The sequence below is a fragment of the Enhydra lutris genome, unplaced genomic scaffold (assembly GCF_002288905.1).
Source record: "Enhydra lutris kenyoni isolate GAN:26980312 unplaced genomic scaffold, ASM228890v2 scaffoldscaffold68, whole genome shotgun sequence".
NCBI lineage: Eukaryota > Metazoa > Chordata > Mammalia > Carnivora > Mustelidae > Enhydra > Enhydra lutris.
Genome location: NW_019154152.1, coordinates 4477021 through 4504267, shown reverse-complemented (window position 1 = coordinate 4504267; position 27247 = coordinate 4477021). Strand labels below are relative to the sequence as shown.

The 27247-nt window shown below is 35.6% G+C and overlaps 1 protein-coding gene and 1 pseudogene across 1 annotated transcript in view; one reads left to right on the top strand and one right to left on the bottom strand.

Moving 5' to 3' along the window:
• LOC111159403 (SET binding factor 2) overlaps positions 1-27247 on the bottom strand; it is a 501856-nt gene that overhangs the window by 213004 nt on the left and 261605 nt on the right. The window contains exons 7-14 of the mRNA XM_022521837.1: positions 26855-26987; positions 25456-25564; positions 23234-23347; positions 19214-19291; positions 17989-18102; positions 16885-17013; positions 13481-13579; positions 1966-2170 (exon numbers count right to left, since the gene is read on the bottom strand). Coding sequence (XP_022377545.1) covers positions 1966-2170; positions 13481-13579; positions 16885-17013; positions 17989-18102; positions 19214-19291; positions 23234-23347; positions 25456-25564; positions 26855-26987 — 981 coding nt within the window. The remainder of the gene's footprint in view (positions 1-1965; positions 2171-13480; positions 13580-16884; positions 17014-17988; positions 18103-19213; positions 19292-23233; positions 23348-25455; positions 25565-26854; positions 26988-27247) is intronic.
• On the top strand, positions 9683-11033 carry LOC111159253 (annotated as a pseudogene).

Here is a 27247-nt window from a genome sequence, read left to right as displayed (position 1 = left end):
AATGGTAGAAGATATTTGCAAATGTCTTATCAGATAAAGGGCTAGTATCAAAACCTATTAAGAACTTCTCAAACTCAACACCCAAAGAATAAATAATCCAATCAAGAAATGGACAGAAGACATGAACATTTCTTCAAAGAAGACATCTAAATACCCAAAAGACACATGAAAAAAATGCTCAGCATCAGTCAGCATCAAGGAAATACAAATCAAAACAACAACGAGATACCACCTCACACCAGTCAGAATGGTTAAAATTAACCAGTCAGGAAGTGACAGATGTTAACGAGGATGTGGACAAAAGGGAACCATCTTACACTGTTGGTGGGAATGCAAGCTGGTGCAGCCACTCCGGAGAGCAGTATGGAAGTCCCTCAAAAAGTCAAAAATAGAGTTACCCTATGACCTAGCAATTGCACTACTGGGTTTTTACCCCAAAGATACAAATGTAGTGATCCAAAGGGGCACATGCACCTGAATGTTTATAGCAGCAAGGTCCACAATAGCCAAACCATGGAAAGAGTTCAGATATCCATTGACACATGAACGGGAAAAGAATATGTGGTATATATACACAATGGAATACTACTTAGCCATTAAAAAAATGAAATCTTGCCATTTACAATGATGTGGATGGAACTACAGGGTATAATGCCAAGGGAAATAACTCAGTAGGAGAAAGACAATTACTATATGATTTCACTCATATGTGGAATTTTTTTTTAAGATTTTATTTATTTATTTGAGAGAGAGAGAAATTGAGAGTGAGCACGAGAGGGGAGAACGTCAGAGGAAGAAGAAGACTCTCCGTAGAGCTGAGAGCCTGATTCGGGACTCAATCCTGGGACTCCAGGATCATGACCTGAGCTGAAGGCAGTTGCTTAACCAACTGAGCCACCCAGGTGCCCTCATATGTGGAACTTAAGAAACAAAACAGAGGATCGTAAGGGAAGAGAGGAAAAAAATAAGACAAAATCAGAGAGGGAGATAAACCATAGGAGACTCTTAATCATAAACAAACTGAGGGTTGCTATAGGGGAGGTGGGTGGAACGATGGGGTAACTGGGTGACAGACATTAAGGAAGGCAGGTGATGTACTGAGCAATGGGTTGAAGACTGGTGAATCACTAACCTCTACCTCTGAAACTAATAACACTTTTATATGCTAACTGAATTTAAAGAATAATAAATAATAAGAAAAAAGAAAGGAAAGAAAATATGCTAAATGAAAGAAGCCAGTTACAAAGTATACAAAGTTATAAAGTATAACTCTATGTATATAAAATGTTAGAGGAGAGGCAAATCTACAAGGATAGAAAATAGATTATTGTCTAATGCTAGGGAAGGAGTGGTTTTGGGGGAAAATGGGGAGTGCCGCTACTGGGTATGAGTATTTCTATTTGGCATAAAGAAAACATCCTGAAATTAGATAGTGGAAATGGGTGCGCAGCTCTGGTATATGTTAAAAACCACTGAACTGTGCACTTTAAAGAGTGATCCTTATTGTGTGTGACTTGTATCTCAATATAGCTGTTTTTTTAAAAAGAAAAGATTCTGTAGTGGTAGCAGATAGGTTAATGGTTACCATTAGGGAGAGACCGTGAATGGAACGGTGTTTTGAGTGCTGACAATGCTCCAATTCTGGTTGTGTAAGTTTGTTAACTGGTACACTTTCATTTTTGTGTCTTATATCTTTCTTTTTTTTTTTTTTTTAAAGATTTCATTTATCTGACAGAGAAAGAGAGAGAGAGAGAGAGAGATCACAAGCAGACAGAGAGGCAGGCAGAGAGAGGGGAGGAAGCAGGCTCCCTGCTGAGCAGGGAGAAAATACGGGGCTCGATCCCAGGACCCTGGGATCATGACCTGAGCCGAAGGCTGAGGCTTAACCCACTGAACCACCCAGTCGCCCCTGTGTCTTATATCTTGATAAAATGTTTACTTTAAAACAAAAGAACAAATACATACCAACAGGTGGACCTGCTGGCACAACACATTTCTTTTCCACTCGTGAAGCGGGAGGTGCGTTCTGGTTCTTAGCAAGATTTTCTTGTATTAATTCCTGTACCCGAGTTTCATTAATCTTTGGGAAAGGAAGAATATGAACTCGCAAGTGGGATCCTTCTGTCGGGCGTGGAACTTTCTGGAATGCCATATGAGGGTTGGGATTCTCCTGCAACATCAAACGGTAAAATTAGTCAAAAGTTAAAATAACAATGGCAGATTGCCAGGCAGAGTGGGAGCTCAGAGGGCCACAGACTGAAATTAGACAGATGAATGATTACACAGAACTCAGATAAATGCTATAAAGGAGAGTACCAGAATCTTACTTCTTATGTGATCTATCAGCAGCATCTGATACAGCTGATCACTCTTACTCCTCTTCCGTGAAGGCTCTCTTCACTAGGTTTCTAGGTCTTCTTGCTACATCTTTGTCTACTTTTCATCTTCCTAATCTCGTAATTATGTGAAAACCCCAGGGCTCAGAGTTTGGGTCTCTTTTTTATTTATACTTATTTCCTTGGTGACAGCTTTCATTCTCAATATTTAAGCCATAAAAACACCAATGATTCATAAATTATTATCCCCTACTGAGCTTTCTCCTAAATGCCATACCCATACATTCAACTGTCCACACACAGTATTTCCATCTGGATTTAAAATAACATCTTAAATATATGTCCAAAATGGAACACTTACTCTTCACCTCTTCCAAATCTGCTTTCTACAGTCCTCCCCACTTTAGTAAATGCCATATTTATTTTTCTACTCAGGTGAAAAGCTTGGAGTCATCTTTAATGCCTTTCTCTAACATCCTATTATCCATTCTTCTACAAACCTTTTGGACTTTGCCTTTCAAATATGTCCATAATCTGACCACTTTTCATCAACACTGTGGTTCAAGCCAACATCTCTATATTACCACAGAAGAACAGTCTCCTGACTGGTCTCTCTGCTTACGCCCTCCCTCCCTCCCTTACTCTATTCTTAACACTGCACAGAGTATGTCAAACCATCACCCAACAGCTAATCTGTTATTAAAATGGCTCTTCATCTCACTGAGAGTAAAATCCAAAATTCCTAAAATAATTTACAAGATCTGGCTTTCCTATAGGACTGTGTCCTGCTACTGTTTTCCTTCATTCTACTCTAGTCACACAGGCCTTCTTGTTCTCACCTCAAGGCCTTTGCACTTAACTGTTCCTTCTGCCTATCCCCCTACAATTTGAACAGCATCCTCTATCCCTTCCTGCATTTCTTTGTTCAAGTGCCACCTTTCTTGGCCACCCTATCTAAAATTATACTCCCTAACACACTCCCTATTCCTCTTAAACTTTTCTCCTTAGCACTTACCACCTTTTCACATACAATAAATTTTATTTAACTTGTTTATTGTCTACCTTTCTCTTACTAAAATGAAACTCCATGAGGGCCAACATTTCAGCCAATCAAAAAAATATTTTTGTCCTCTGCTGTATTCCTTTGCATCCAGAAACTGCCTGGCACATAGCAAGTAGCCTAAACTACTTCCTACTCTTTCCTAATGAGTGGGACACAATGTTGAACACATGTTAGGCTTGCAATAATTGAATAAAATGTGTCAGTTAGTATTTTCACAGACCCTTAAGGCTGTGAAGGCTGTGCTAAATTTTTATCTAATCACCTAGTTAAGCAGGATTATATTTCAAATACTACAGGCAGAATGGAATCCATTTTTCAATTATGTTCTACAGAGAAGGCTTCTTTACCACCATTACCTTTTGCAACCAGAAAATGCACTTTTGCCCCTGAATCTGTTATTCATGTAGTAGACTAAGCTCAATACTACTGCATATGCTCTTCAGACAGTTAAAATGGACATCGTCATCCTCTACTAGAGCTGGTCCCCACAATTCTTTATGGTTATTTGGCCCAGACCCTGATAAAGAAACAGTTGGGTCATGGCAGATGATATACGTAGCATATCTCAGCAACACAATGGAACTAATACTCTTTTAAATGTAAAAAAGCCTGGTTTCTAGTTTTTGTTCTACTCATTATGTGATACTGGGTAAATAACTTTGCCTAAAGGATATACTTATGCTTCTCTTACAAGGTTCCTGAGAGGGTGAAGTCAGATATAAAACTTGTTCTTGCCAAAGTATCCCTCGTTACTTTGTATGTTCCCTTTTCATCTTTAGCAAAGGCAGGGGAAAATAAATAAATAAATTTCTCTCCAAGTCTTCATGATCACCACTTTCTAAACTATATGCTGAAAAAGTGTTCTAAAATTATGCCTGGATTAACATCAACACACTTGTCTGTAGTTTCTGAAACTCTTTTCAAAAGTAGTATGTTTGTTTTTCTCTGTTCTTTAGGCACGATGTCTAAGATACCTTCTCAAAGTCACAAATATCAATTTTCTAAAACTCATAGGTGATTTTTTCAGGCTGGAAAGGTAATTCATGTGGATTTTGAGGTCTGAATTAGGATCACTTAAAGTACATTCTTCATTACTTCTGCTTCTATTTACATTTATTTTCTTTATAATAAAAACTAAAACTTCAAACTTATTTTCCATGATGTAAATAATATCCACTGTAACAAATTTTAAAACATGGAAAAATAAAAATAGAAAATGAATCATAGTGATGCTAGTATCTTTTCTAACTATATTTTATCTATCTCTCTTACTGTATATTCTTCTATCTTGTTCCAAGAATGACTTAAGGTCATCTAGAAAAATAAGGATACACATATTATTTCTAGTTAAAATCCTGCAGTGTGGTTAAGTCCATCCTAAGCTTTATAAGGAAGACTAAAGATACCAAAATAGTCAAGATAATTCCGAAGAAGAGTAAGTGGAAAAGTCAAACTTCCCAGATATCAAAACTTATATAAACCTGTAATAATTAATATAGTATGGCATTTGGTATTTGTGAAGGAGTAAAAAGGCTAATGGAGTAAAGAGCCCCAAAACAGGACTCTATAAGAATGTGAGACAGGTGGCACTACAATTCAGAGGGAAGGGTTAGACAAGTCAAAGAGACAGTAGTACAACCAAGTATTTTTAGTGCCTGGTCTCTGATGTCAGACCTCTGTGTCAAATTCCAGCTTAGCCACTTCCTGGTCATGTGACCTGGTGCTATGTCAATTCACTTACCACTTGTGTTTTAGTTTCCTCATCTGTAATCTAGATAATACTACAGTACCTACTTCACAAGGTTCTTGTGAGGACAAAATGAGTTGTTATAGGAAGGCTTTCAGAACACTCCCATACACAAACTCCCCCAGAATAAATATGAAAGCTATTTTCTAAAAATTTAGAGTACATTCATTTGAAAAAATATTTATTCACTGCACATACTATGGTATCACACCATGCCTCTAAAACTTAAACCATATTGTACTCTGAGAATCCCATCATATCACCAGCTACTTACATTTTAACAACAATAATAACTATAGTAAGGCTTAAAACAGAAAGCACTTATTAAAGAAAAGATATTGCTATTAGTCATTAATAGTGTTTTTCTTCTCATAAGCAATTTGAAATATTACAAACCAAATCTATACACAATTAAGATTAAAAAGCATTTTTTAATCATTTTAAAACAAAGTTCAAAGATGAAGCTATCCTAGAGCTGTATAGATAGATATTCCTCATAAAAATTCAGATTATGGGATAAAGTTACTGAATTATATTCAATTGTGTTTAGAAGATGCAAAAAGAGCTCATGCCCCTGAAATACAAGTATTGAGTTTTCTGGCCACTGCGTCTGTATACTGCTGCCCTCTAACGGGCAGTGTGGTAAATATAAAGAAATATATTTGCTACCTTACACCAAACTTGGTCACATAAGGACTTTTTTGAAAAGACAAGAAATGAGAAGAAGTTTAAGGCTCAGTGAACTCTGCATATTCTTAGAAACATCTGCTCTTACTTGGAATTTCAACTGCATTTGGGCAAGTCCCTTGAATATCACTGAGCTTATTAAAAACCACAGCCCAATTTTGGTGTTGAACATCCTTGTGGAAACAAGGAAATTCATTATTTTCAATAGAATAAAGAAGCTGCCAAATTTTCATCTTTGATTGCAGAGAAATGCAATTATAAATTACTAACCAAGAATTCAGGCAACTAAATACTTAGGGTGAACATGGTAACAATTTTGTCCAAGGCAACCAAGATAAACTGCCCTAAAAAAGCCAGCAAAACACACTATTGTTTGGAGGGAATTTTAAAATTAGATAATGATTTTCAAGAAATGGGCTCTGTCATCCTGCTTTGAGAATATATGACAGTACTGGGAAGTACAGTGAATCTCTCAGACTTGAAAAAATGACACACGTACCATCTGGTCTGGAAACATGGGATTTTTCTTTTCTTTTCTTTTCTTTTGTCAAGCCAAATGAGAATATGCCTAGGGCTTATGGAAAACAAGGCTGAGAATGCACTTGAAATAAAAGCAAAGCAAACAAAATAAAACAAATGCCCCAAACTCTTCTGGAAATCCAAAGTAGGCAACACTGGGGAAAAAAATTTCTTACTATATGTTGATCTCAGCAGTCAATGACAAATCAATGTGACAAATCAATGTTAGCAGTTATGAAATTTCCCAAAGTAATTTAGGTTATTTAGTAATTATTTAATGTGCATAAATTACTCATAGAGCTGTATGGGATAGCAAGTTATACAAATCTTTACAAATACTGCTGAAACCAATACTATCACTAGACTAAGTCATTAAATATTGACAAAATGTAACTGGACTTTTTAAGGTTGCCTAGCTGTGAATACAATATTGATGGAAGGAAACATTCTCAATTTCCATCCTCAGGACTTTCAGTGATCACCCAACTGAATTAAAGTTGCATCGTTAATGCAAATAAATTTGATGTATGACTTTAATATCGAACGGGCTGGTTGCCCTAAACCAGGGTTTCTGTACCATGGCACTATTAACATTTTGACCTAGATAATTCTAGTTTGGGTAGGTGGGTGGGTGGGGGGTAGTGGGTGTCTTATATATCGTAAGATGTTTAGAAGCAACCCTGGCTTCCACGTACTAGATGCCAGTAGCACACCCTCTCCAGCTGACAAACAGAAATGTCTCCAGACATTGCCAAATTTCTAGAGAGGAGGGTTTGCCCCTGTTGAGAATCACTGCTCTAATTTATGATTCAAGATAGAGGCTTTATATTCAAGACAAGTAGTCCTTTCACAAGTTCCAAGGGAGCATGTAGTGACTAGGTAGGAGACCTATACTTTCACTCACCTGCTGACATGCAACTTAAAACCATAAGATACCACCACACACCTATGAGAACAGCTTAAAACAAAACAAAACAAAAAAACAACTGAGGATACCAAACGTTGTTAAAGATGTAGGACAAATGGAACTCATATATGTGGCTGGTAGGAATGCAAAATGGTATAGATATTTGGGAAAACAGTCCGGCCGTTTCTTGTAAAGTTAGTATTTTGTTACCATATATCCCAGCATCTTAACTTCTGAGTATTTATCCAAGAGAAATAAAAATTTATGTTCACATAAAAACCAGTGCAAAACCAGTGGTTTTGTTCATAATGGCCAAACTGCCCTTCAGTTAGTTAACAGATAAATACAAGCTTGATACATCCATATAATGGAAAACGACTTAACAACAAAAAGGGATAAACAACTGATACATGCAGCAACACAGTAGAATCTGGAATGCATTATACTAAGTGAAAGAAACCAAACTCAAAAGCTAAATACTGACATTACAGAAAAGGCAAAAACTTCAGAGACAGAAAACAGATCAGTTACTAAGAGTTTGAGGGGGCAGCAAGAAGTGATTATAACAAATTAAGGAACTGTGGGAGAGGGTGACAAAAATGTTCTATGTCCTTATTGCAGTGGTGATGGTTGTATAGCTTCATTCATCAAAATCTAGAGTACATTTGAAAAAGGTAAATCTTACTATACGTAAATTGTATCACAGTAAACCTGACCTAAAAATGAACAAATAAATCAGGTAAGATAGGGGAAGAAGGTGTGACTTTTATGCTTGGGTTAGAGGCTTCATTTCATCACAATAATCTAAGTAAGTTGTTTATGGTTTGATTAAGACTAAAGATGATCACAGTATTTTACTTCCTTCCTATAACAACAATGAAATCCTTTAATTTACAGTTGGCAAAGAGTACAGATATCAGTGTAGATTAAATTTGCCTGGTAGTGAAATTAACTTTATGCAGAAATGTAAAGGGTATAGACCGTATATGATTTACAAAGGCTATTCCTGTACGTGGGCTTTAAATCCCATTAGGATTTTAAGCTCTACTCACTGTAATCCTGGGCAATGAAATATTCTTAGGCATAAATAGAAATTTCACATTAATTTATAAGAAAGGCCAAGTCTTCTCATTTTTCCTTCAACTTTTAAGAAAGCTGTCAAATTACACAGTCTAGCAAATATTTACGTACTATTACATATGCAAAACAAATTAGAAAAACTGTACCATGTAAAATAGCAAAACACATGTCCAACTGATTTCTTGATGCCTTGGAATGAAGGTTGTATAAAGCTCTTATCTTGGCCTATCCTTTTTTTTTTTTGAAAGATTTTATTTATTTATTTGAGAGAGATCACAAGTAGGCAGAGAGGCAGGCAGAGAGAGAGGGGAGGAAGCAGGCTCCCCACTGAACAGAGAGCCCAATGTGGGGCTCGATCCCAGGATTCTGGGATCATGACCTGAGCCGAAGGCAGAGGCTTTAACCCACTGAGCCACCCAGGTGCCCCTTATCTTGGCCTATCTTAACATATCATTTTGTGTGTAGTTAGTGGTTCTTTATAAATGTATATGAGAATCATAGAAACAAAGCCACTAAGTAAATAAACGTGCTCTCTGTCACACAGACATAAAGATTCTGAAAGCCAAAGTGAGCAGACTCAGACCCAGTATTATTAACTGAGAATGGAAAGAAAAGCTGTATAATGAACGTTCATAATCTTCATGGTATAAACCTTACCAACACTTACACAATTTGTCTCAAATGGAGTTATTCCCTTCCTTCTCCTTCATATCCCCTTACCATTCCCCTCCTCTACTTACGTCACCAAGTTCTTTCCTTAGTTATTTAGGAAGCTCCAGAAAGTTAAAAGAGCACCTAAACCTAGTTACAATTCATCCTACTCATGTTTCCTCACATTCTGACTCACTAAAAAGCAATATAAAGGAGTGGTGAGAAGAAACTGAGAAATTAAGTTTCATTTTTGAGTACTTCAAAGATAAGTGAAGCAGAAAGACTAGGTACCATACCAGACTTCACTGTAACACAGTATTTACAAACATCTAAGTGGAATCACCAGGTCTCAATTCTAACCCAATAATAAGGAAACAGTCAAATTACATGGCTGGTTCTTGCCTACCATTAGGGAATTTTAGAATGTGATAAAAAAAAAAAAAAAAAACTTCCTAGTTAAAAATAGAATCATTTGGATCATTTTCCTTGCATTGAGACCATCCTCCGTCCCTCCCCTAGACTTCCCGCATGCCCCAAGAAAGTAACTTTACCATGATGCTCTGCTATTTAACTTTGTAATGTATTTACTTCAGAAATGTTGGGACCATGTGGAGTTTACAGTCTTACAACTAGAAGGAATCTCAAAAAGTCTGATGACAATCCATGGGGATATTCTGAAATTCTCACTCATCATGTACATGTATCCTCTTTTGGAAGATATTAGGGGAATCATGTACCTAGAAAATGGTTAGCACTAGTAGACACCTATATAATACATACTGAAAGAATGGAATTGATCAAATTAAATGGAATAGAATTAGACTGGGGGATAAAAGCCCAATAAGGGTTAAAAAATATAGAGTACATTTGAAGAGAGATTTAGGTCTCCTACCTAGTAATACAGTCCCTCATGGTGATCACTTTAAAAGCACTGTTTTTAGGGGCGCCTGGGTGGCTCAGTGTGCTAAGCCTCTGCCTTCAGCTCAGGTCATGATTCCAGAGAACTGGGATCGAGCCCTGCACCGGGTTCTCTGCTCAGTGGGGTCTGCTTGCTCCTTTCTCTCTGCCTACTTGTGACCTTTCTCTGTCAAATAAATAATTAAAATCTTTATAAATAAATAGATAGATAGATAGATAGATAGAAGCTTTGTTTTTAAAGGATAGGTGTGGTTCATGTTTTACATATACCTTTAAGAAAGTGTCATTTTTAGCTGCTTGTGCCTTTCCCGTGCCAGCCTCCTGCCCACCAGGACTGCTGGTGCCCAGGACCCTCCAACACTTCCCTCCAAATCCAGGCAGGCTGCTAGGGCCTGCAGGGAGATGTCTGGGCCACAGGCACCCTCCACCTGTGCCACAGCCAAGTGGTTGCCCTTGCTTCCTCCTTTCCGTTGGGAGCCTGCAGCTGGAGCACAGGAGTGATCTGGAGCACAAAAGGAGAGATTTCACCTCTTGCGGAGGAAACAAGAAGCTCTACTTAGAGACCCATACCTTAGTACATTTACTCGAAGAAAATGGGTTCACAACCCAGCAAGCAGAAATCACTGTCTGTGTGTTGGTCAAGATCAGGGACATCAGCATGGATATTGTCTACAAGGATATGGTAACCAAGATGCAGCAGGAGATGGCTGTTCAGCAAAGAAGGCCTCAGACTGCTAATGTGAAAAATGGTATTATTTTGGAGAAGAGTGAATTTTCAGCCCTCAAAGCAGAAAAAGAGAAAATAAACCTTGAACTACAACAGTTAAAACAAGAAATGAATGAAGTAATCAAAGTCCAAACAGATAGCAAATTAGACTTCAATCTATACAGTGGAATAATTGTATTTGTTGAATGAAAGGAAGCTTCTGGATATGAGGACAGAAATGGTGTCATTGCATGCGCAGCAAGACGGGGCTGTCACCCAAGCAAACAGGAAGATAGACACTAAGGTCACTGGCCTCAAACCATACTGGGATCGCACAAGCTTGATAACATTAAATGTTAGCAGGGTCTGTATTTATGTGCCTAACAGTAGCTCTGGGATTTTATCACCTGTGGATATAATTGTCTATTTAAAGAGAAAAAAAAATAATGTATAATTATTACTTATTTTATTGCAGTTTTCAGTTTTGTGTCAGCTTAGTATAAGCTATGTAATGTAGTATAGCGTGGAGTATGTAGACTATCATAAAACTTAAGTTCTAGGATGGCAAGAAAGGAAATTATTTTTGCATCAAAGTGGCTTGGCATACTTCCTTACATACACTATGTACTCAGTGATGTAACAGAGAGAAACCTGTGTGAGAACCCCAGCTCTGGTCACTTACGGCTATAAAATTTTATGGTTTTGGAAGAGTCTTATAAAGATTTAAGAAATAAACATTCAGTTGTTCAAGGGCTCAGTCCCAAAATCTCAAACACTAATTCCCATTTGATGTTTTGCTACTTTTTTTAAAAAATCCATCAGTAAATCATTCCCAGTGGGCAAGAAAAAAATTTCCACCTTCAGTTTCCTCACATATCAACATCTGCCCTGTTTATCTCACAGGGTCATTTAGAAGATCAAATGAGAAAGTACGTTAAAGTGCTTTATAAAGAACAAAGTATAAAAGTCAGTCATTGGAAATATCACTATTTTTCCAGTTGGAGATGAGCCAGCCTAATGGAGGGAAAGAAAATAGTCTTAGGAATTGGATAGATGAAAGTTTCTGAATTTAAAATCTGGATTCAGTCACTTCATAGGCATATGATCCTGAGCCAACTATAGTTGGTAAAATAGGTATAATGACACCTATCTTAACACTGTGGTTGTGAAGATTACAGATGATGCCTGTAAAGTGCTTAATCCTATGCCTGGTACATTGTGCTGAACACTCAATATTTATTATTACTATTACAATATGTCAACAGAAATTTCTCATGTGGTCATGCTCTCCATTAGTTCTACACAGTCATCATAAACCACCACAGAACACACATTTGCTTCTGACAGAACTCTTTTTGTTTAGTGTCAGCATGCTAATCAAGAAATAGATTATACTGGACACAGTTATACATGAAGTGTAGGGTATTAGTCAAAGGGATAAATTTTTTTAAAACTTCAGAAATAAAATTCATAAATAATTGAATAACATGAAACAAACACAATGTAGCATTTCTGTTTTTATCTTACTGGGTCTCAGATTTCAAATGGATGTGACAAATCACTGACTTATGACCCAATGTCCAAAAAGGTCTATCTATTCAAATAATTAAGTTAAACAGTCACAGTGATACTGACCCTGAATCTTTCTTAAATATATTTCCTGAAAAATGCATCTTCCCTCAACTTTCCTCTGGAAGACCATACTTTCTATTTACTTTCCTTTTCTCAGTAGGAGTTTCAACTCTGAAAAGCTTCCAGGTAGGAAGTATGACTAGTAATCATTAGCCAAAATCCATTTTTCTACATGCACGTAATCTCCCTGTCACCCTAGGTTCTCTTCTGTCTTGGCATCCAAAAGATTACTTCACACTTTATCACATCCCAATCTTTATAACATATTGCATTTCTTCTATATACGGAATATTTCCACCCTTGAATTTCTGTGGTCACTTCACAATCTGCTCTCTTTCTTTCAGCTTTTTACCCCATCTGCTCAAAACAATACAAACTCAAACAATTTTCCTGATCCAGCTGACAGTCACTGCACCATACTGAAGTGGACACATTGGTCAACTCTAGTTCTGGTCTCCAGTAAGTCTAATCTTTATGTCTTAAAAATGAACAGTATGCTCTTAAGAACACAGGATCCTAAATGAAAATCACAACAAGGTCACAGAACAAACTGGAAAACTGTGACTAAGATGTTTTCATAACACAGGTGATTGACAGGAAAATCACTCTGAAAAATGAGTTCTGTTTTGATGCACAGTACCAACTGTAATATCTTGTAACTTATAATCCGAAAGGTTTTAAGTCAGAGCAAAAAGATCCTTACTAGAAAGATGAAACTTCTTAGTTTTTTAAACAAAATAATTACATACTTTTTTTTTTTTTAAAGATTTTTATTTATTTATTTGACAGAGAGAGATCACAAGTAGACGGAGAGGCAGGCAGAGAGAGAGAGAGGGAAGCAGGCTCCCTGCGGAGCAGAGAGCCCAACGCGGGACTCGATCCCAGGACCCTGAGATCATGACCTGAGCCGAAGGCAGCGGCTTAACCCACTGAGCCACCCAGGCGCCCCAATAATTACATACTTTTAAAATTAATGACTGTCTGGGGTGCCCGGGTACCTCAGCTGGTTAAGCATTTGGCTCCTGATTTCAGCTCAGTTCATGATCCCATGGGTCCTGGGACTGGGCCCCCAGTAGGGGAATCTGCTTATCGGGGTATCTGCTTGAAAGATTCTCTCCCTCTGTTTCTCCCCCAACTTACGCACACACCGCTTTCTTTCTCTTTCAAATAAATAAATCTTTTCAAAAAGTAAAATAAAACAAAATTAATGACTGTCTAAAATATACTTACTTACATTTTTGAATAGTTGCTCGGCAAGTTCTCTGACATGCTTTATTATCTTCAATGGGTTATTTTCTTCAACTTTAATTCGCTCTACTTCAAAAGCTACCAACTTGGAAAAAGAATCAAATGGCAAAACATCAACTCCAAAATATGCTAAATTAGAAAACTATGTGATAATTTCTTATAATTTGCAACTCAAAAAGCATCTAAAATATATGCTATTATTAAAACAAAGTATTTTACATTTTTACTGGGTTTCATCTCTATTCTAGAGTTACAGAATCAGTTGAGTCCTTGGATGGTCTGGTGGTCTATCCTTGATGATTTGGGGCCCTATTTCTTCTTGGAAAAAGTCATTTCTGAAGCTGAGAGAGAACCTCTCACTTGAAAGGCCTCATTCGGAGGCCTTTCGGAATTCTCTCAGTCAGAGAATTTCAGATGATCAGAAAGTCTCCGAACATTTCCCTAACTCACAAAACATGAACTAAATGTTCAGGTGACTAAAGTCCAGTGACTCAGACTTTAGTCCTAGCTCTGTTGACACTGTGATTTGGAACAAGTCACTAAAACTACTGAGCTTCAGTCTCTTCATCTCTACAATCAGATGGAAAAACAAAATGACCCTTGGCCTCCTTCCAGTTCTCAAATTATATAACTCTAATTCATTTCCCTACTAAACTAATTTACTGGAAGAACTGTGTGAGTGTATCCATTTCAAGCAGAGATAAGAATAATGACAAGAAAAAAATAGTATGGGAAAGAAGAGTAAAAGATGGATTTTTTTTTTTTAAAAAGGGTATAATATAGGACTTTTCTTTCTAGAAACAGATTCACTGGAGCAGAAAAACATATAAAACTCTGACTTCACCTATTCTAGGCTAGGAATCAGAGGCTGTCAAACAAAGGCAAATATATCTTTCCTTCTAACAGGCCTACGTGATGGGAGTGTGGGGACAAGACAATACACAATGCAGGCTGCCTCTTAAAGGCTCTTAAATCTTCAGTGTGGTAGGCCGCCCTAGGTTAGATGAAAACAAGGATCCCTTCCCCAAGAGCAAATGCTATTTTTCTTTAAAAATGTATTTCAAGCAAATTAAATGACCCAAGAGAAATTACTTAGGTCTGGCATCTCATTGCTTTTAGGCCTTTGACTCAAATACACATATGAACCACTGGCTTTTAAGAAACATCAATTAGACACCAAAAATCATAACTGTAGGCAGAAAACAGAACTGGATGAATGCTAAGGGGAGACTTAGTAGAACTTAGTTCTTGCCTTATCATCATTTCCAATCAAGAGTTTATATGTGTATCTTATGTACATAAATGTAGATAATAAATGATAAGTTGCCACATAAAGCTAGAGACCTAACATAAAGCTTTACACAGACCAAGTGGCTTTCAGAGTCATTTACTCTGGAAAAGTTTGGAGGAAGTGGTGAGGTAAGAGCAGAGCATGAAAAATAGGAAGCCATTGGTTAGCCTGAAAGGTAGAGGGACAATACTCCAGGCAAGGGAAGGATTTACAAAAACAGTCAGAGATTATGGCAAGCAAGTTTTCTGCAAGCAATCACTCTGACTTAGTAGTTGTGATGAAGCTGCCAGAAGGAGTTACTAAGAGAATTTAGATAGGAAAAATGGGGGATATATAAACCAATTTTACTTTTCAGAATGCTTCAGAGACTAATAAAATGTGAGAGCTAGAAAGGTCCTTGGAGAGCATCTAATATAACTCCATAAAACATTATGTATCAATTACTTAGTTCAGGATATAAAAGCTGACATATATTAACATCAGATAGTGATCAATCATATTAAATGTTGGTATTAGGGAATCAGTGATTAGTAATTGAACAGAAAGAACTGCTTACCACGGGGCAATCTCTCCTACGTGTTCATATGCTTGGTGTTACTAACTAAAGTTTTTGGTGCAAGTCTCCATACTCAGAACTACAGCATGTGCCCATTCTTTCATTCTTATCTGTAATTACTTAACAATCTTTGCAGAAAATAAAAGATCCTTCTCTGAACTAAGGATCTTTAAGAACTTGATTCCTATCTTCTCTATACAAAATAAAAACCACCTGGAAGTGCCTGGGTCACTCAGCTGGTTAAGCATCTGCCTTTTTGGCTCAGCTCATGATCCTTGGGGTCCTGGGATCTAGCCCCACATTGGGTTCCCCGCTCAAAAGGAAGCCTGCTTCTCCCACTCCCACTCTCCCTGTTTGTGTTTCCTCTCTTGCTGTCTCTCTCTCTGTCAAATAAATAAAAACAAACAAAAACCAAAATAAAACCACCTGCAGGAAAACATAATCACTATTACTATTCTCTACTATCTTGGGTGCTAAGAGTGTTTTCTTTTTATACACTTTACAGTACCCTTTCAGAAATTGCGATGGGAGTAATATTCATTGTTCTACCCACCAGAATGAGCTGCTATAAATGCAGTTAAATGATAAATGGAAAGGTGTTAAAATAAATGACAACTAACACAAAATAGTATCCTTATTTGGAGTCACATTTAACCTAATTTTCCCTTTATATGGCCAATTCCTTGAAGACAGAAACAAAATCTGCCTCCCATACATTTAAGATCTCCTAAGGGATACAGGCAAATGTTGATTATTGATTAGTATGAATGCCACTGAGCGAGGCTCATGGGATGGGGAGGAAAAAATGAAATAAGACGAAATCAGAGAGGGAGACAAACCATGAAAGACTCTTAACTACAGGAAACAAACAGGATTACTGGAGGAGAGGTGGGTGACAGAAAGGGATAACTGGCTGATAAGACATTAAGGAGGACACGTGATGTACTGAGCATTGGGTGGTACATGCAATTGATGAATAACTGAACTCTACCTCTGAAACTAATAATACATTATGTGTTAATTAACTGAATATAAATAAAATACAATTTTTAAAAAAGAATGCCACTAAGCCAAACTGTGGCTCTATGACACTAACAGACTAAAGGTAACTGCAGTTTGAAATCACATACCTATATATTAAACCTGTATTACTGCCTTCAAAAATAAGAGTTTTATTTATATAATCACTGTCACTTTTTCAAAAAGATTTTAATGAACTATTTAAATTCATTTGTTCAAGATGTTTATGTACTTCTGTGACATCCTATACTTTCCTAATTTTTCAAATCCACATTATAAATACCAAGATCTAATAAGCATAATAATAAATAACATTTAGATTATTTGATATTCAATTTATAATATATTTAGGATTTTGAGCACTGGGTGTTATATGTAACTGATGGTCTTGAACACTACTTCTGAAATTAATGATATACTATAAGTTGCCTAATTAAATTTAATTTTAAAAAACTACTTCTTTACTTTTAACCACTAGTCCAATTTTGACTTTAAATATACATTCCTTTGATAAAAACTATACCTCATCAAAGAGATCACAGGATCTATACGGAGGACCTCTTTCTGAAACAAAACCTGCAAATGCCATTCCATTGAGAACTTTAGTGAGGAAATCATTCTCAACCAAACCACGCTGCCCCAAAAAAGCTGTCTGTAAAGAAAGAAAAAGAGAAATGAATAATTTATCACTTAGTAATAGATGAATGGTCAAAACAAAAATAGAAAGATCAAAGCCTGAATAAATATCTTCACGCATAAATGTGTTGCTATAAAATACATTCTCTCAAAAAGGGCTTTTGATACCTGAAATATTACATGTATTAGAAAGAATAAGAATGAGTTTGTCCATAAAGGAGGGGAGAAGAAATAAAAAATTAATACACGATTTTAAAAGAAAAACCAATTTAGGCATGCGTGGGAGGCCCAGGTGGTTAAGCAGCTAACTTGCTTTCAGCTCAGGTCATTTTCTCAGGGTGCTGAGATCATAGTTGGACTCCGCACCTGGTGGGAAGTCTGCTTGAGATTCTCTCTCTCTCCCTCTGGCCCCACTGCACCGTCCCCCATGCACTTTTCTTTCTCTCAAAAATAACTAAATAAATCTTAAAAAGAAAAGAAAAGAAAAGAAAAACCAATTTAGAATTGAATTATAATTTTTGTACTTTTAATAACTCTTTCTCCAAAATAACTAAATAAATCATAAAAAAGGAAGAGAAAAAACAACTTAAAATTAAATTAACAAACTCTAAAGAAAAACATGTCGGTTCCATAATGTCATTAAAAATCATCACCTAATCAAAAAGCAGAGACTTAAAAAAGAACCACATTTGGGCGCCTGGGTGGCTCAGTGGGTTAAAGCCTCTGCCTTCGGCTCAGGTCATGATCCCAGGGTCCTGGGATCAAGCCCCACATCAGGCTCTCTGCTCAGCGGGGAGCCTGCTTCCTTTCCTCTCCCTGCCTGCCTCTCTGTCAAATAAATAAATAAAATCTTTAAAAAAAAAAAAAAAAAAAGAACCACATTTGATAAACTAAGGTGAAAATACATGGCTAAGAAAAAAGACAACCAAGTTGTTTTATAAATTAGAGGCCATGTTTTGGACACATACAAGATGGTAAGGTATCATCTTACCTTGTGAAAATGTATTACTGGTTCTGCATGAATTCTTATAAGTTGTAGGCATGATCTATATCCTTGGAAAAGTTGTGCAAATAATCTAAGAAAAACTGCACGTACTTCTTTATCCTGCAAATATAAGAAGAAACAAGTTAGGTAACTGAATTTCTTTAAAAAAATGAAATATCACAAAGACAAAACATTGAAAAGAACTTGAGAGATTATTCAATCCACCTGTCTGCACTTCCTACACATAAGTCTTACTTATGACAGCCCTGAGTGGTGGGCATCTAGCTCGTCCCACTGTTGAACAGGGTAAGCTGTTAAATAGTTCTTTTTTCAAGTGAACCAAAGAAAACTTGTCTCTAGTATATCCAATTTCCTTTCAGAAAAATTCAGAGTCTCCCCCTTCACCAAGTTAGAGAACACCTTTCCCAAGCCATTTGATTTTTATATCCATCAAATATAAAAAATTTATATATACACATATACATATATATAATATATAAAAGTCACAAATATAAAAGAAAAAATATCAGAAGACTGTATGTTAAAGCTTATGAAATTCTTCTAAAGTTTATCCAACTTATAAAAATCTATTCCTATATTAATAAGGTATGACTCATTATTGATAATTCAGGTTTTAATAAAATCATAGTTTTAGAAATGAAAGGAAACTTACAGATTTATCTGGTCAACCCTTGGATAAGGAAATGCTCAAGAATGCTTAAATAACTTATCAAAGGTATCCAGTTCTGTAAGGCTCCTGATTGGCCACAAAACTCAACTCCAAGAAATGCATTGGGCAAAACTTTAAAGGGGTCTTTATTATATACTAATCCTTACTTACGGTTTCTAATTGGAACTATTTTCATCTACCCCTCAAACTCGACTCTCTCATTGTCAACAATATCTGTTTCCATTTTTTGTAAGCTTCCCCCTTATCCTTTCTTGGCCCTTTCAATTTGATACTTGGCATAGTTTTCCAGGCTATGACCCACACTTACTCTTGCCTCCTTAGGGCAAGTCTTAGCTGTACCCCATCCCGGTCAATGTGCTGCTCTTTGGGCCCTCCGAGAGCAGGTCACAAGATCAGTGAGTAAGAGTTCTAATTTCTAATCTGGTACATTTATTACTAGGCTGTACATCTGACTCTCGCTACACTCAGCCTCTTTAACAACCCTACAGATGACAGTACAGTTCTATTTTAAATATCACATTTAAATATTAAACTTCTTACCAGCATTTTTGAGTGGGATAAAGCTGTTCGTGGAGGGGGAAAAGCATGATCTGCTACTTCCAAATCTGGATGTAGAATCTAAAGCAAAGAAGTTTGGTTATGTACAAAATCTTAGTATCAATAAAACCTATTATTTAACCTACTTGGAGTACTAAGATGAAAAAATGTCAGTACATAAATAACAATATATTTCCTTCAGGAAACAATGCAGTTAGCTGAGGCAACTCTGTCTGTACTATTGTAGAAAGATCTCCAAGATAAAATATTTAATGACCATGTTCTAGAAAAACACACATAAGGATGGTTTCATTTGTTTAAAAGTAAAACAAACCTTAAATTGCTCTCTTAGTCTATTGATGTATATATCTCTCCACACACACTAAATATATAAATGAAAATATAGTGTTCTGAAGAATATACACTAAACTATAAAATATTAGTTACCTCTGGGAAGGGAACAGGAACAGTCTAGGGCAGTGTTATTTGTCTATATTGCTGAAATGTTAAGCAAGCATTTGTTTTTTTAAGATTTTATTTATTTATTTATTTATTTGTCAGAGAGAGAAAAAGAGAGAGAGAGCACACAAGCAGGCAGAGTGGCAGGCAGAGGCAGAGAGAGAAGCAGGCTCCCTGCCAAGGAAGAAGCCTGATGTGGGACTCGATCCCAGGACTCCAGGGATCATGACGTGAGCCGAAGGCAGTGGCTTAACCGAATGAGCCACCCAGGCATCCCCAAGCATTTGTTTTCATGTTTATTAGTGTAATTAAAAATTTGTTAATTAACTGAAATATGATGACCAAGTGAATAAGCTTATGAGCCTCAGAGTCTAGAGGGGTAAAAGTACAAAACAATCTGCAAGTACTATAAATATATAAAGAATAATATATGAAACATCAAGTATAATTAAGTCAATGTAGGGAAAGCTAAAAAAAAAACGGTAACAGCTGAGTTAGGCTTTGAAGAAGAGCAAGCTGGGGAACAGGTAGGTAAAGAAGATCTATGCAAGACTTAACACAGAGAAAAAGATGAAATTTCATCAGTAAGTAGCAAATTTTTATCTTTGCAGAATCATTTTCAAATACTCAGGTTTGGGTAGTATACTTATAACAGATGAAAATACTTTGGTCAACCCCTGGATGAGGGAATGCTCAAGAATGCTTAAATAACTTATCAAAGGTATCCAGTTCTGTTAAAGCTCCTGAATGGCCATAAAGCTCAACTGTAGGAAATGTATTGGGCAAAATTTTAAAGGTGACTTTATTATATATTAATCCTTACTTACATGGCTTCGTAACAATACTTAAAATTGACAATAAGATATTGACAGCATTTATAACCCAATTACCCAATCATTACTACAATATAATAATACAGTATAATTCATATCTAAAAAATTATCATTGTTATTATACAGTTCAAGTACTGTGTTGCCATTTGATTACAATTATTTAGTAACCAAATGAAGCTCCTATAATTGTGTGTCAAAGCTCCCACTCAGTTCATCGAATATGATTTCTTTTTGGTTCTAGTTTGGTAATATACTATGTTCTCATGTCTTATTTACAAAACTACACTGTACCACAGAATCAACCATTGTGCTTGACAACTACAAAAAACACGTGTACTCATACCAAACTCATTGACCAAATTTAGTGGCACAGGTGCTTCAGGTTAAGATATACCAATGTGCAGCAGAATCTTTACCAGGAGACACTGAGTTAAGAACTAAAATCTTAGGGGCACCTGGGTGGCTCAGTTGGTTAAGTGTGCCTTCAGCTCAGGTCCTGATCTCAGGGTCCTGGGATAGAGCCCCATGTGGGGCTCCCTGCTCAGTGGGGAGCCTACTTCTCCCTCTCCTCCCTGTTCCTGCTCTCTCTCGCTATCTCTGTCTCTCTCTGTCTAATTAAAAAAATCTTTAAAAAAAAAGGAACTAAAATCTTAATATTTTTTTCATTTTGGTACTTAATCCCTGCATAGCTATAAACATTATTATTAAGTAATCATATATAAGATTAAGAAATTTATAATTTCTAGAAATATTAAACATTTTCTCAATCACCCAAATACTACCTTCTCAACTTCTGCTGTATCTATATACTACCAATGTAGTTATTTAGTAGTATTTTTCTTTAAATTGTCTTTAAATCAACTCACCTATTTAAATCTAGTATTTTCTTAGATGATATCATAGGTTTTTATGTTATTTTTATTATAATAAATAATTACTAAAATAAAAAAGATTTCCACATGTGACCCCAAATCATCTCTTCACTTTGGTAAACAGTTCTTTCATCATCCTATGCTTTCAACATTCATCCTAAAGTCCAGGAAACAGAGGCCTAGAGATAGAATGTGATTTGCTCAATAGTATCAAGTGGAAAGAAGCAGACTGGAATTTAGGTCTCCTGGGTCCTGCACTAGTATTTCTACTCCATCACATCTTGTATTCTAGATTATGTTAGGAAAAGTCAGTCTTCTCTAAATATTCACATCCCATAGATGGCACTATTAACAATATAAAGACTAATACAAATTTGAAAATGTTCTAAGAATAAAATCCTTCCTGGTAATCCTAGACTTCTGAGTTCCTATTTAAGAAGAAATTTTTTTACTAAAATTTTTAGGTTTATTTATTAGTTTCTACACCCAATGTGAGGCTTAAACATATGACCCTGAAATCAAGATCAAGGATCATGCTCTTCCAACTGAGCCAGCCAGGCACCCCATAAGAAGAATATTTTTTTAAACAGCTCAGAATAGACTATTATTCAAGAATATGAAGGCTGGGGTGTCTGGGTGGCTCAGTCGGTTAAGCATCCAACTCTTGAGTTTGGCTCACGTCATGATCTCTAGGGTTTTGAGGCTGAGCACCATGTCAGGTTCCATGTTGAAGGCTGCATAAGATTCTCTCTCTCCCTTTCCCTTTGCCCTTTCCCTCAAAACAAAACAAAACAAAACAAAACAAAAACAAAAACAAAACCCGCCAAAACTTAAAGAATATGAAACTTTAGTTCTAGCATGGCTTGAAAAAGAATTCAGAATTTCTAAGTTTCAATTTTCTTTTTATTTTTTTTTAAGATTTTATTTATTTATTTGACAGAGATCACAAGTAGGCAGAGAGGCAGGCAGAGACAGAGAGAGGGGGAAGCAGTCTCCCCACTGAGCAGAGAGCCCAACGCGGGGCTCGATCCCAGGACCCTGGGATCATGACCTGAGCAGAAGGCAGGGCTTTATAACCTACTGAGCCACCCAGGCGCCCCAAGTTTCAATTTTCTGATAATGAATAAATTGCACCTAAAATTTTGTCAGTAAAATAAAATGCTCTGATTTTAAAAATAAACTAAGGTAAGAGGTGCCTGGCTGGCTCTGTTGGTAGAGCATGTGATGCCATGCTGGGTATTGAGCCTACCTTACAAAAAATTGTAAAAAAGAAAAAAATCAACCAAGATAAAATAGCTATAAAAACATTAAATGTGTCAGTGAGAAACAGCCAAGCTACAGGACTTATTAAAACTTTACTTCAAAGAATGCTGGATGTTTATCAATAAGTTGCAGTTTTCTGTAGTAATTTGAAAACACTGGCAAGACAATATCACACTGTTTGCAAGTAGCACATCTACCAAAAGGGAATGAGATGTCAACAAGAGGGCTGAAGGAAAAGGAGTCGGTACTATCTTCCAATAAAGGATGTTAGGGAAACCAGGGATTTTGAGGCAGTCTGGTCTATTTTCACAGGTGTGTTGGTATTTCACAGGTGTGTGGTAACACAGTATTCGGTATATAGTAACTACTAAATAAATATTCTGAATGAAAGAGTGAATGTAGAACAAATAAATAGAATTTAAAGTATATTCTTCAGATAATATGTAAGGAATTACTCTAAATATTCTGTAAGAATATATTCATGTTTTAAGAACATATAATTCTTTTTAAAGTAATTTTACTGCCAATGACATCTAATTCCAATTGCCTGAGTTTATACTTAAATCAAAAGAAAATTATTATTAAAAATGTCATACCAAAGAAAGAGCTGCTTGAGTCTGATGTAGAAGTGGTTCCGGGAGGGAAGAGAGGTGAATACATTCAGGAATTTTTATAGTGCCTCCATCCAAATCTGCTATGATTACATCTAGCTAAAGGAGATAAAAATTAATCAATAATTAATAAAATGTATTTATTGCTAAGCAAATTAATCTGACCTTCATTAATTCAAAATGAGAAGAATCAGGTGTGGAAAAGACTCTTGACTGTCCATAGCAATAGAATACTGGGTTCATGACTTACCAGCTACCATGTATTTCTTAGCTTCCTTTGAAATTAGGTGTGACATGTGACTAAGTTTCTGCCAATGGAATGCCAGAAGTGATGTGTACAATCTCAGGTATTCAAAATAGAGGGGATGGAAGGCTCTCCTATGCTTTTTCTTTCCTAAGGCTGAAACTATGATTAGCAACAACCCAATCTTGAACATTCAGATGATGCCAATTCCTGAGGCAATTCTGGTGCAGAACCAAGAAAGAAAGAAGCTTGGACCATGAATGAGTTCATGGAGTAAGCCAGTCTAGTATAATAATGGAACACCACTATGGACTGCTGCATGAGTGTTAAATAAAATTCCACACTGTATTTTGGAAGCTTTGGTATAGTAGTTTAGCCATATTCTGAATAATATAGTACTTATTACAAGAGTTAACAAACAAAGCAACTGATATAAATCAAAATGGTACTGTTTGGGTGCTTGAGAAAGAAAATGATTTTTAGCATTTTATGAGTCTACTTAAAAATAACTTACATAAAAATGTAACAGAGAAACTAGCCAAGACTGCTGAAGTTATTTTGTTGATAACAGGTTTAAAAATCATTCTAATTTATTTATCAAAAATTAAGAAACTTGTTTTTTGAAACATTTGCTTGTCTTACCTCCAGAAACTTTGTATTTAGAGGGACAAAGTTACCTGTCAACCAGACGGGTATGCTTCTAATTAGTACAAACTAGGTTTTACTAACTATGTTTATTGATTTACGCATATTTTTATATGGTGATATCAAAGTTAAATAGGAACTAGATATCAACATATAAAGGTAGGAAAATAATTAGTATATGAATGAGGGTCTTGTTTATAATTACAATGTTGAACTGTCAGTTTTAATGACATCTATGATTTGATTACAATTATAATTATGTATAAGTACCAACAGAGCTACCTCCATTGGCAACTAAAACTAAAAGTAGAATTTCAGAATCTGAAGACTCTGTGGATTGAAGATGTCATATAGCCCAACCTTTAAGTAAAGCACTTTTCTTAAACTCCCTGAAAGTGTCATGGAATTTGCTTCTTGCACTCCACTTACAATACTTGAGGGTATATTCCTTACCTAAGGCAACCCATCCTTCACCATTGGGCAGTTCTAATAGTTGGAAGCTTTTCTACTGAGGAGAAATTTGTCTCTACAGCAACTACATCCACCAATTTTCTTTCAGCTTTTCAGAGCTACAAAAAATGAACCTTCCTACAACAGTCACTTCAGTATTTATCTTTAGCTATCAAACAGTATCAGGTTATTACCTGAGAAAATTTCCTTAACGGTCTCACAGGATATAGTTCCTAAAGTCTTGACAATCCTGGATGTCCTTCTCTGAAGCACAATTTTTGTGACAGTCCCTCTTAAATAATTTCAGTACAGAGAAGTAAACACATTATTCCAGAACCGGCTTAAATATAGAACATTCCTTTTCTTTTTTGGTATTTCTATTCATATGGCATTAAGAAAAGAATAATTTGGTGGAGCTCACACCAAAGGGCTCATATTCCACTATAACCCTTCACTCTTTTGCAAATGCTTTTGGCTTTTTAGCTACCAGCCACTCAGGACTGACAGTCTCATTTCAAAATATGAATATATCATTGCACTAGTAACAAAAGTATAAACAGAATACAAATTAATGGATTACTTCATCTTCTTTTCTCATATATAAGATTGAGAATACAGAAAGATAAAAATAATATGCCAAAAGAGCATATAAAACTATTAATAAATTCATTTTGTAGATCTTCCATACTTGCTATAAGAAGAAACTAATATATTTGTATTTTTCAATGATGTTTTTTTCTTCCAGCCAATCTTTCCTATTGGGAATGCAACAGATCTGAAAATAATAATTAGTTGAAATGTTACAGGATTCAAAGAAATATGATAAGGTTTTGGACCCAATAACTGTACTTTAAAGATGAATACTTACAAGTTCATGGATATCAGTTTTAAAGATAGAATGTACTCCAATAATGAAAGGTGTTGGGGAACTTAGAACTTCCAGTAGCTGAGCCGGGAGAATGGGAATATAAGGATAACTGGAAATAATAAAAGCATATGTGAGATATATTAGTTTTCTCATAACACAATCATATTTTCTTTCATTTTTATGTGGTACGAATTTCAGAATACCTACATTTAGAAATTATCAATGATGTTCTCATGGCTGTTAATATTAAGTTTTTAAAAAGAAAGGTTAAAAAAATCTTCATGTGAAAGAGATGATTAGATAGAAAAAGATAATAAAGTAAATGCAACTCAGGGCAGCTTCTTTATCCCTTATCCTTCTGAGGCAAGAAGTCTCTTTAGGTTTGTCAATCTTGCTTGAAAACATTTTTCCCTTACATGAAAATCTGGTATTAGGAGGTAACAATGACTCCCTGATGGGTCCTTTCCCTCAATACTGATAATGATTTGTCTAAATAAAACAATCATTCAAATTCCATTTTCTATACCTGATGTTCGAATTCACTCCAAAAGACAGAGTACAAAAATTTAAGGCCTAGAATGTTCTCTTATCTAGGGGTTAAGAAAGACAAATAGTTAAAAAACAAAAAAACAAAAAAAAAAAATTTTTTTTTTTTTTAAATAAAATCTGGAAACAGTCTAAATTTTTTTCTAGTTTGTATGAACTTAAGTTTCCAGAATGGTTTGACTATCAAATTCATAAAACAGATGTTAGAAAATATTTTATTCATAACACTATCAGGGCATCACTGTTTAGATATTTTGTTTTTTACTTTTTACAATGGAAAATTTTAACATCCACTGTTCCCCCAGAAAAGAGAGGAAAAAGGAAAAGTAAGCCTCATGTATTCAAAGCAGATTTGGCAATTATCAGTGCAAGGTCTCATATATGTTTCTACTCATTTTTGTTCTCTCCCCTACTGTATTATTTGAAGCAAATCCCTGACATCATATCATTTATACTTAAATATTTTAGTAGGTATCTGAAAAAAGGTAAGGGATCTTTTTTAATATAGCCATAGTACCATTATAACTCCTAAAAATTAATAACTCTTTAATATTAAATAATCAGACAAAACTAACTTAAGACTTTTATCACTAACTATATTCAAAGAGAATTAAATGTTGCTGACAATACTATTCAAGTTATTTTTTTCACTAAATTAATCAACACTCAGTAATGAACAACTTGGAAAATTTCCAAATTCTAGGTTAGATTTCCATCAGAATCATGTGTACAGAATAACTTTGTAAAATATGCCCTTGTGGTTCAAAACTATTGTGCTATGGCATTGCAACTGATCATCAATAAATAATGCAGAATTTGGGAACAAATTAAAGAACCAAGTTAAAAACCTCACCTATATTTAAGAGGAAACATTAAAGATTCCAGGGCTCTGCAAGCATCACTAAGTCTCTGGAAACTTGCAGAATGGAAGAGAACCTTATTTTCTGTGAGAACTGCACAAAAGAGGCTGAGGACATTTTGAATTCCTGAAAACACAAGAGCAAATGCTTACCAAATGCATTTCATTTTATATGTGTTGCCAACAGACAAAGAATGACATGGAATGAAAAAGCCAGTATTTCTGAAATCTCTAAAGAAAACTATTTAGTTAAACTATAAATTCCATATAACCTATGAGTATTTGTTTTCCCAAACTTTCATTTTGTTTGTCTTTATTCTTCAAATCAATGTAACACTCATTGAACATATCAGTTGTCTGGAAATACACTTATTACCTTCCTTTCAA